The 10,946-nt window shown below is 53.5% G+C and overlaps 1 protein-coding gene across 1 annotated transcript in view; it reads left to right on the top strand.

Moving 5' to 3' along the window:
• Positions 1–10,946, top strand: part of LOC115542902 (serine/threonine-protein kinase WNK1-like) — a 102,752-nt gene that overhangs the window by 53,154 nt on the left and 38,652 nt on the right. The window contains 5 exon segments of the mRNA XM_030355394.1: positions 116–304; positions 1,955–2,027; positions 2,655–2,848; positions 4,992–5,297; positions 7,923–9,341. Coding sequence (XP_030211254.1) covers positions 116–304; positions 1,955–2,027; positions 2,655–2,848; positions 4,992–5,297; positions 7,923–9,341 — 2,181 coding nt within the window.

Here is a 10,946-nt window from a genome sequence, read left to right as displayed (position 1 = left end):
ACAAGGTTACATCGGGTATATTTACTAGACTGTGTGTGTGTGTGTGTGTGTGTGTGTGTGTGTGTGTGTGTGCGTGTGCCTGTGCCTGTGTATGTGTACGTGTCCCCTGCACCAGGTTGAGTCTGGCTATGTTGCCGAAGGGGATCACAAGACCATGGCCAAGGCCATTAAAGACCGTGTGTCTCTGATCCGGAGGAAGAGAGAGCAGAGGCAGCTGGTCCGAGAGGAGCAGGAGAAGAGACGGCAGGAGCTCCAGCAGCAGCAGGAAGCACCGAAGAACCCTAACCCCAACACGCAGACACAGGTCAGTGGGGCGGACCTGTGGCAATCTGCTGCTTAAACAGATCCCCAACACGAGACACAGGTCAGTGGGGCGGACCTGTGGCAATCTGCTGCTTAAACAGATCCCCAACACGAGACACAGGTCAGTGGGGCGGACCTGGGGCAATCTGCTGCTTGAACAGATCCCCAACACGAGACACAGGTCAGTGGGGCGGACCTGGGGCAATCTGCTGCTTGAACAGATCCCCAACACGAGACACAGGTCAGTGGGGCGGACCTGGGGCAATCTGCTGCTTAAACAGATCCCCAACACGAGACACAGGTCAGTGGGGCGGACCTGGGGCAATCTGCTGCTTAAACAGATCCCCAACACGAGACACAGGTCAGTGGGGCGGACCTGGGGCAATCTGCTGCTTGAACAGATCCCCAACACGAGACACAGGTCAGTGGGGCGGACCTGGGGCAATCTGCTGCTTAAACAGATCCCCAACACGAGACACAGGTCAGTGGGGCGGACCTGGGGCAATCTGCTGCTTGAACAGATCCCCAACATGAGACACAGGTCAGTGGGGTGGACCTGGGGCAATCTGCTGCTTGAACAGATCCCCAACACGAGACACAGGTCAGTGGGGCGGACCTGGGGCAATCTGCTGCTTAAACAGATCCCCAACACGAGACACAGGTCAGTGGGGCGGACCTGGGGCAATCTGCTGCTTAAACAGATCCCCAACACGAGACACAGGTCAGTGGGGCGGACCTGGGGCAATCTGCTGCTTGAACAGATCCCCAACACGAGACACAGGTCAGTGGGGCGGACCTGGGGCAATCTGCTGCTTAAACAGATCCCCGGGGGGGGGCGAGGCTGACAATAATTGTTCTCATTGGCACCTAGCTAGGTTTGAAGAATTAGCGTTTGGTCGCATTCTCAGATAGATAGATCTACGGTTGACTAAATGAAACATGGTTTGGGTGGAGGCAAACGTAACATAAATGGAAGGGTATTTTTATGTGTTTTGTCATTATCTTTTATGTGTGTGAGTGTGGTGAGACGGACTGTGTTACCAGTGGTGGGAGGACTGGTCCACTGCACTGTGGTGAGACAGACTGTGTTACCAGTGGTGGGAGGACTGGTCACTGCACTGTGGTGAGACAGACTGTGTTACCAGTGGTGGGAGGACTGGTCACTGCACTGTGGTGAGACAGACTGTGTTACCAGTGGTGGGAGGACTGGTCACTGCACTGTGGTGAGACAGACTGTGTTACCAGTGGTGGGAGGACTGGTCACTGCACTGTGGTGAGACAGACTGTGTTACCAGTGGTGGGAGGACTGGTCACTGCACTGTGGTGAGACAGACTGTGTTACCAGTGGTGGGAGGACTGGTCACTGCACTGTGGTGAGACAGACTGTGTTACCAGTGGTGGGAGGACTGGTCCACTGCACTGTGGTGAGACAGACTGTGTTACCAGTGGTGGGAGGACTGGTCACTGCACTGTGGTGAGACAGACTGTGTTACCAGTGGTGGGAGGACTGGTCACTGCACTGTGGTGAGACAGACTGTGTTACCAGTGGTGGGAGGACTGGTCACTGCACTGTGGTGAGACAGACTGTGTTACCAGTGGTGGGAGGACTGGTCACTGCACTGTGGTGAGACAGACTGTTGTCTACCTTTAGTTGGAGACGGAGGAGAGTGACGCTGACCTTCATCAACGCCTCCTCTACCAGCAGAGCAGCCTCTCACTCATATGTAAGCAGCTCAACGGCTCCTCCTCCACATGTTTACACCACGTGATGTTCTGCATACTGCTCCGTTGGGAGAACCTTTACTCCTGTTTTCTGTTACCATACCATAACAAGCATCCTCCTTCTGCTTCCTCCTCTCCCTCCCTCCTCCTCTCCCTCCTCCTCCTCCTCCTCTCCCTCCTCCTCCTCCTCCTCTCCCTTCTCTCCCTCCCCCTCCCCTCCTCCTCTCCCTCCTCCTCCTCCTCCTCTCCCTCCTCCTCCTCCTCCTCCTCCTCCTCCTCCTCCTCCTCCTCTCCCTCCCCTCCTCCTCCTCCTCCTCCTCCTCCTCTCCCTCCCCCTCTCCCTCCTCCTCCTCCTCCTCCTCCTCCTCTCCCTCCTCCTCCTCCTCCTCTCCCTCCTCCTCCTCCTCCTCCTCCTTCTCTCCCTCCCCTCCTCCTCTCCCTCCTCCTCCTCCTCTCCCTCCTCCTCTTCCTCCTCCTCCTCCTCTCCCTCCTCCTCCTCCCCCTTCCCTCCCCTCCTCCTCCTCCTCCTCCTCCTCCCCCTCCCCTCCTCCTCCTCCCCCTCTCCTTCCTCCTCCTCCTCCTCTCCTCTTCCTCCTCCTCCTCTTCCTCCTCCTCCTCCTCCTCCTCAGCGGAGGGGGTGTTGGACAGCGGCCAGGGTTCCACCGTGTTCTCCTCCGAGAGCCCCCACCCGGCCCAGCCCAACATGTCCTACAGCAGCCCCCCCTCCACCCCTTACCCCCCCCAGCCCCAGCCCCCTTACCCCCCCACCCCCTCCACTGCCCAGCAGCAGCACCCGGGCTACCCCCAGCCCCCCCAGCAGATGGTGAGTGATGATGTCATCAGAGCGAGACTGAGTTTCCTTGATGTCCTTTAATGTTGAATGAAATGGTTTGATGTTTCTGATACGTCCCGCTCCATGGTCTCATGAAGGCCGTCCTGTTGACGCATGTTGCATGAGGGTTTCTGACCGAAGCGTTTGGATGCTAGGATAGCTCTGCCCGTGGGCTGCAGTGGTGTAGTTTTTATATTTGCTGCATGCCAATGCCATGGATCGTGTGTTGAAGGCTGGAAGAAGAGGGATACCTGAAGGTATTTCGATTTCTCCAACCAGACATGTTAACTATCGCCAAATCCTTCTCCTGTTCCCATCAGCAATCCGCTTGTTAGGAGGCCGCTTATCATACAGGTTTAATCAAGCACCCTCGATGATCTGCTGATAGGCCATTCATTTATCCACAGTGCTCAACCAGTCACTATGTAAGCCATTTGGGCAGTTTGATCATTTAGAGTTCGATAGCTTCCTAGCCAGCCCAGTGTTTGAAGTGGAGAACTATCCTCCTTCAGTCATCCATGCACTGTCCTTACAGCCCAGACCCTCTAGTCAGCGGCTGCTGCTCACGGGTCTGTCTACAGCCCAGACCAGCTACTCAGGGGCTGCTCTGATCCTGTTTCACTCCATGGGTCTGTCTACTACCCAGACCAGCTATTCAGGGGCTGCTCTGATCCTGTTTCACTCCATGGGTCTGTCTACTACCCAGACCAGCTAGTCAGGGGCTGCTCTGATCCTGTTTCACTCCATGGGTCTGTCTACTACCCAGACCAGCTAGTCAGGGGCTGCTCTGATCCTGTTTCACTCCATGGGTCTGTCTACTACCCAGACCAGCTAGTCAGGGGCTGCTCTGATCCTTTTTCACTCCATGGGTCTGTCTACTACCCAGACCAGCTAGTCAGGGGCTGCTCTGATCCTGTTTCACTCCATGGGTCTGTCTACTACCCAGACCAGCTAGTCAGGGGCTGCTCTGATCCTGTTTCACTCCATGGGTCTGTCTACTACCCAGACCAGCTAGTCAGGGGCTGCTCTGATCCTGTTTCACTCCATGGGTCTGTCAGTCCTTCTCTCTTCAGTATCCCAGATGTCATGCTCCTAACCTTTCTTCCATCTCTCCATATTGTCCTGTTCCTTCGACTTTTGATACCCTTATATCTTGTTTTTATTTCAAATGAGCATCTTTGACCTCTCCCCCTCCTCTATTTCAGATTTATTTTATTTATTGGTTCATTTATCTATTGGTTCTAATGTGTACTTTTTCCACACACATTGGTTGACTCCATATGAAGTCATTTCTATCATCATTTGTAAAATGGTGCTGTTTTGTATGTTTCATTCTTCTTTATATCGTGTTTGTTATTTTTGTTGCATTGAAAACAGGATGTTTTTCAACAATTATCTCCATCCATTTTATCTCGCTCATTCTAAAGCACTTTAAAAGGGTCAGATGACTGCTCCACCTCATTCATTCAATAATGTGATCAGTAAGCCTGACCAGGGCTTGCTTTCACCGGTTATATGCACATCTTATGAATTAAATGTATTAACTAACCCTAAGTGCAAAGATTTCTAATACCATGTTTGAATTTGATTTAAGTTAATACGATACAATGTCTGGGGGATAATTTTGACAGTGAAGTAGTCTGTTATGTTCCTTTTGTTTATTTATTGTTTTTCTTTCTTGATCTTGTCATCCCAATGTCCTCACAATGTTGATTGGCTTCATTGAATCTCAAAGTACCCAATAATCCTACTGAATGATCAATACTCCATAGTACTATTTTAATTAATTGATGTCCTCAATGCTGCTCTGCCATAACGGCATCAGTTTAAATTTTTCCTTTTGATTTAACTTGTGATATCTTCAGCAAGTTGATATTGAAAATCTAGCATTATATATCGGATTTAACCCTTTCAGTTGGTCCTGTGGTTAGTTGATAGATGTTATTGTTTTTTGTTAGACTTTTTTCTTTGTCCCACCCTACAGTTGTTTTCTGTCCCTGTGTCGATGGTGATATAGTTTGGTACTTCAGTTTTCCCATCCTACAGTTATTTTCTGACACTGTGTTCTCCTCTGTCCCTGTGTTGATGGTATTTCCTACCTGTTTGTTTTCTCACCTGTTCCCATCGTCTGTAGCCCTCCTCCCACTGTCGCCGAGGCCGTAGCATGTCGGTGTGCGTCCCGTCCTCCTCCTACTCCTCCTCCTACTCCTCCTTCCCCCATGTTCCTCTGCACCTGGCTGCCCCCCCAAAGCCAGCGTCCACTCCTCCTCCAGACCCCTCCCACGCGCCTCCCTCCCGCGGCTCCCTCCCCAACGAGAGGGACTCGTTCGCGGGCCGCCTCTCCACGGCTCTGGAGACCGTGCTGCCCCTCCACTCCCCCCCTGCCGTGCCCCGGCCCCGGCAGAGGAGGGCCAGCCTGCCCGCCCTCTGCTGCGTCCCCGTAGGTCCCGGCCCACCCCCGGCCCACCCCCGGGGAGCCCGGTAGTGGCGGGAACCAGGGATGGGTCGGGTTCAGCAAAGAGAGAGAGGGGCGGGAGAAAACGGAACGCGTGTGTCTGAAGGGCTAGGTCTGCCAGGGATGTGATCTGAGGTTCTAGTATAACGCGTGTGTCTGAAGGGCTAGGTCTGCCAGGGATTTGTGATCTGAGGTTCTAGTATAACGCGTGTGTCTGAAGGGCTAGGTCTGCCAGGGATGTGATCTGAGGTTCTAGTATAACGCGTGTGTCTGAAGGGCTAGGTCTGCCAGGGATGTGATCTGAGGTTCATAACGCGTGTGTCTGAAGGGCTAGGTCTGCCAGGGATGTGATCTGAGGTTCTAGTATAACGCGTGTGTCTGAAGGGCTAGGTCTGCCAGGGATGTGATCTGAGGTTCTAGTATAACGCGTGTGTCTGAAGGGCTAGGTCTGCCAGGGATGTGATCTGAGGTTCTAGTATAACGCGTGTGTCTGAAGGGCTAGGTCTGCCAGGGATGTGTGATCTGAGGTTCTAGTATAACGCGTGTGTCTGAAGGGCTAGGTCTGCCAGGGATGTGATCTGAGGTTCTAGTATAACGCGTGTGTCTGAAGGGCTAGGTCTGCCAGGGATTGTGATCTGAGGTTCTAGTATAACGCGTGTGTCTGAAGGGCTAGGTCTGCCAGGGAAGTGTGATCTGAGGTTCTAGTATAACGCGTGTGTCTGAAGGGCTAGGACTGCCAGGGATGTGATCTGAGGTTCTAGTATAACGCGTGTGTCTGAAGGGCTAGGTCTGTCAGGGATGTGTGAGCTGAGGTTCTAGTGTTGCGTCATGGATCAATGGTTCATGGACTGCCTCTCTACCCAGTGGTCACTCATTAACTTTAGTGGTCTTGCTCAGGGACACCCTGATGGTCTGCTAGGAGGACCTGGGGATCGGACTAGCAGCCCTCCGGCTGGGTTAGGGTTAGCCAGGGTTAACCCTAACCCTAACCCTGATGGTCTGCTAGGAGGGCCTGGGGATCGGACTAGCAGCCCTCCGGCTGCTGGTCCCCCCGCTCTCCTCCTGAGCGGCTGACTCTGACTCTATTGATTTAGAGTTGGCTGATGTGTTCTTCCTGACAGCGTCTGATCTGAGGCCAGTTGGCTCCTGCCTAAATTCCAATGACGGGTTTAATGTCAGCTAGTGATGCCAGCCAACTGGCAACATACGGTAGTTAATAAATTATCTCAATGAATCATAGCAATAAAATAATAATTAAAGGATCATTCCCACAGAGAGATGCAATGCTAGAAAAGCATTTAAGTTTAATGTGATTGGTTTCATTATTTCTTATGGCGGTAAACCATTGAGCACTATTGAGCTCTATGCCTCACTCCTGCTTTTATTTAGCTTTGGTTTGTCAGGGTAGTTATTAAATGCTAACAAATTTAATAAATAGCTAACTTCTATTTTAATAAAAAATCACCACTCTTGTGTGTCTACAGAGAGTTTCATTGCGATTGTTTTATCATCTCATTATCGAGTCCAAACAAATTGAATTGAACCCCATAAACATCCCCATAAAATATTGAGCTTACTGGGTGGATGATCATTTCTGATTGAGGCCTATTCCTTTTCTGTGTTTATATTCAGCGCAGTAATATTGTCCACTCGGAGGGTAGGAACTTGATTCACCCCTACATCCTATTGCTTCCTATTGGCTAAAGTTCAGACACACCGTTTTCTTTCCCTTTGATCTCCTCAGAGGATCTGAACCTTCACCATCCCTGCTTCTCATTAAATACACACTCATGATCCTCAGCCTGGCTCTTTGGGTGTGGCTTCTCTTCCTCATGAGGACAACAAAAACCTGTTCTAGTAGCCTTATCCTATATCGTATGTTTCATTATATCTAATGAATTAAATTCACTTCATGTACATTATACATGTGTTCACAAATCTACAAAATACATTCTCTTGAGTCAATTTCGCCCCATTCTGACCCTAAATCGGGGTTGAGTTCGGACCCTGTACCAGCCCCTCTTGTGTCCTGAGATACCCCCAACTCGCATCACAAGAACAAAGACTATCTGATGTTCTTTTATTACATCAGTGCATGCTGCCCTGCATTCTGGAGTCTTCTGTGTGCATTATTCCCCAGTTGAAAAGATTTTAATTATATCCCAGGGCTTGCATAATTATAATATACATACTTAAACAATTTGCCAAAGAAATATCACCGTTTTCAGAGTGTAGATGAGTGCAGTTTTTGTTGTTCTCATAAGCCAGGTATTGGGTCGTGGGCATCTCTGTATTTAATATCCTCGTCTCCCTGCAAGCTGTCGTTGTCTCACCAAATGACTACCTGTGTCTGTCTCTCTGCTTTGGTTTGTCTGTTTGTATTATTGTACTGAATGTCTGTTTGTCTTTCCATCCTCACCTCTCCCAGATTGGACTTCTTTCTACAGCTCTGATCTTATCGATACCTCTATTTGTAGAGGAAACATGCATTTTTCTTCTTTTTGACTGTTCTGTCTCTTGTTCTCTCTCGCCGTTCTCTCCATTAAATGGCCGAAATCTGTTGCTCTCTCTCCTCACTCTGCTTTAAACCATAACCCTATCTCGTCACAGCAGCCGTCACTGCAGCACCACCACTACTGCAGCGGAGGAGGAGGAGGAGGAGGAGGAGGAGGAGGAGGAGGAGGAGGAGGAGGCCCCTCCCTCCCTGACCCCCCCACTTATTTCTTCCCCTCCATCCCCGAGCGCCCCATCTCCTTCTCCCCTCCCCCCTCCGCTCCCCCGAAGGCCTACAACACCCAGCGACGCAAAAGCACGTCCATCCTGGAGGCCCACACCCGGCACTTCCAGCCCGCCTACCCCCGCTACGGCGGCGGGCTGCACCCCTACTCCGGGCTGGAGGCCGCCGAGCCCCCCCCGCTCTACATGGTCAACCCCGGGTTCGCGGCCACGGCCCAGCGGCTGGGGGTGGGGGAGCACCACCCGGGCCACTCTGAACCCAGCATGTTGGGCTACAAGGACATCCGGGCGGAGCAGGAGGAGGTGGTGAGGAGGCTGAGCCTCAACCAGGCAGCCCTCCTGGACCAGTACGAGGCCATGGCGTACGGCGGCTACCAGAGGGCCGCCAGCCAGCTCAGCCAGTTGAACTTCCACCAGCAGATGCAAGCGGCGGCGGCGGCTAGTATGGGCTACGACCCTGTACCCCCTTCCCCCGCAGCCTTCCTGCACCCCCACATGATGCAGAGAATGGGCGCCCACAGCCCCCTTCCTCAGCCCCCCAGCAACGCCCCCCCCGCTGCCTTTGCTCCTCCCTCGTCAGAGGGCTGCTATCAGCCCCCGCACCCCTCCTCTTCCTCCTTCCCCCTGTCCGCTCCACCGGTCATGAGCGAGGCCCAGCCCCCCCCCGGGAGTGTGTTTGAGTACCACCTCGCCGCCGCCGCCGCCGCTGCCGGGGACCCCACCCTCCTGGCCTCCAGACTCTACCGGGCCCGCCGGAGCTCCATGGACCTCCAGCTGGAGGAGAGCCCGGGCTCCGGGTCGGGCAGCTCGGGCTCCTACAGCCGGCTGCAGCCCGTGACCGAGGAGCTGTACTCGTACACCAGCCCCGAGCTGCCCCTGCCTCCGGGGAGCCTGCTCCTGCACCACGGGGGCGCCGCCCGGGACAGGAGCCCCGAGCCGTCCAGCGACTCGGTGGCCTCCTCGGACGCGGGGGAGTACCAGTCGCCCCCGCCCCCTCCTCTGCCCCCTGCGGCCGACGGCCCCTCCGCCGCCCAGTCCATCCCCCACCCGTCCTCCTACGGCCGGCACCCTGAGGGCAGGGGGCCGGCCGAGCTCCAGGGCCACCCGCCCTCCAAGCAGAGCTTCCTCCTCCTCACGCCCTCCTCCGAGCGCCCTGCGGGGGGGGCAGCCTCCACGCCGCTGGGGTCCCTCATCCAGAGCGCCTGGGTCCGCCACGGGGGCGTGCTACCGGCCCAGCCCGACATGACGTACCATGAGTCAATGCTGGCTCTGCAGGCGGCTAACCCCCCTCTGGTATAAGCCCTGTACCCCTAGAATACCCCCCCTCTGGTATAAGCCCTGTACCCTAGAATAACCCCCTCTGGTATAAGCCCTGTACCCCTAGAATACCCCCCCTCTGGTATAAGCCCTGTACCCCTAGAATACCCCCCCTCTGGTATAAGCCCTGTACCCTAGAATAACCCCCTCTGGTATAAGCCCTGTACCCTAGAATAACCCCCCTCTGGTATAAGCCCTGCACCCTAGAATAACCCCCTCTGGTATAAGCCCTGTACCCCTAGAATACCCCCCCTCTGGTATAAGCCCTGTACCCTAGAATAACCCCCTCTGGTATAAGCCCTGTACCCCTAGAATACCCCCCCCTCTGGTATAAGCCCTGTACCCCTAGAATACCCCCCCTCTGGTATAAGCCCTGTACCCTAGAATACCCCCCCTCTGGTATAAGCCCTGTACCCTAGAATAACCCCCTCTGGTATAAACCCTGTACCCTAGAATAACCCCCTCTGGTATAAACCCTGTACCCTAGAATAACCCCCCTTGGTATAAGCCCTGTACCCCTAGACTACCCCCCCTCTGGTATAAACCCTGTACCCCTAGAATAACCCCCCTCTGGTATAAAGCCCTGTACCCCTAGAATACCCCCCTCTGGTATAAGCCCTGTACCCCTAGAATAACCCCCCTCTGGTATAAACCCTGTACCCCTAGAATACCCCCCCTCTGGTATAAGCCCTGTACCCCTAGAATAACCCCCATCTGGTATAAGCCCTGTACCCCTAGAATAACCCCCTCTGGTATAAGCCCTGTACCCTAGAATAACCCCCCTCTGGTATAAGCCCTGTACCCTAGAATAACCCCCTCTGGTATAAGCCCTGTACCCTAGAATAACCCCCTCTGGTATAAAGCCCTGTACCCTAGAATAACCCCCTCTGGTATAAGCCCTGTACCCTAGAATACCCCCCCTCTGGTATAAGCCCTGTACCCTAGAATAACCCCCTCTGGTATAAGCCCTGTACCCTAGAATAACCCCCTCTGGTATAAGCCCTGTACCCTAGAATAACCCCCTCTGGTATAAGCCCTGTACCCTAGAATAACCCCCTCTGGTATAAGTCCTGTACCCTAGAATACCCCCCCTCTGGTATAAGCCCTGTACCCTAGAATAACCCCCTCTGGTATGAAGCCCTGTACCCTAGAATAACCCCCTCTGGTATAAAGCCCTGTACCCTAGAATACCCCCCCTCTGGTATAAGCCCTGTACCCTAGAATAACCCCCTCTGGTATAAGCCCTGTACCCTAGAATACCCCCCTCTGGTATAAGCCCTGTACCCCTAGAATAACCCCCTCTGGTATAAGCCCTGTACCCTAGAATACCCCCCCTCTGGTATAAGCCCTGTACCCTAGAATAACCCCCTCTGGTATAAACCCTGTACCCTAGAATAACCCCCTCTGGTATAAGCCCTGTACCCTAGAATAACCCCCTCTGGTATAAACCCTGTACCCTAGAATAACCCCCTCTGGTATAAGTCCTGTACCCTAGAATACCCCCCCTCTGGTATAAGCCCTGTACCCTAGAATAACCCCCTTTGGTATAAGCCCTGTACCCTAGAATAACCCCCTCTGGTA

Source organism: Gadus morhua, chromosome 4 (genome assembly GCF_902167405.1).
Source record: "Gadus morhua chromosome 4, gadMor3.0, whole genome shotgun sequence".
NCBI lineage: Eukaryota > Metazoa > Chordata > Actinopteri > Gadiformes > Gadidae > Gadus > Gadus morhua.
The sequence above is the reverse complement of the archived record's forward strand: the minus strand, read 5'-3'. Positions and strand labels throughout refer to the sequence as shown.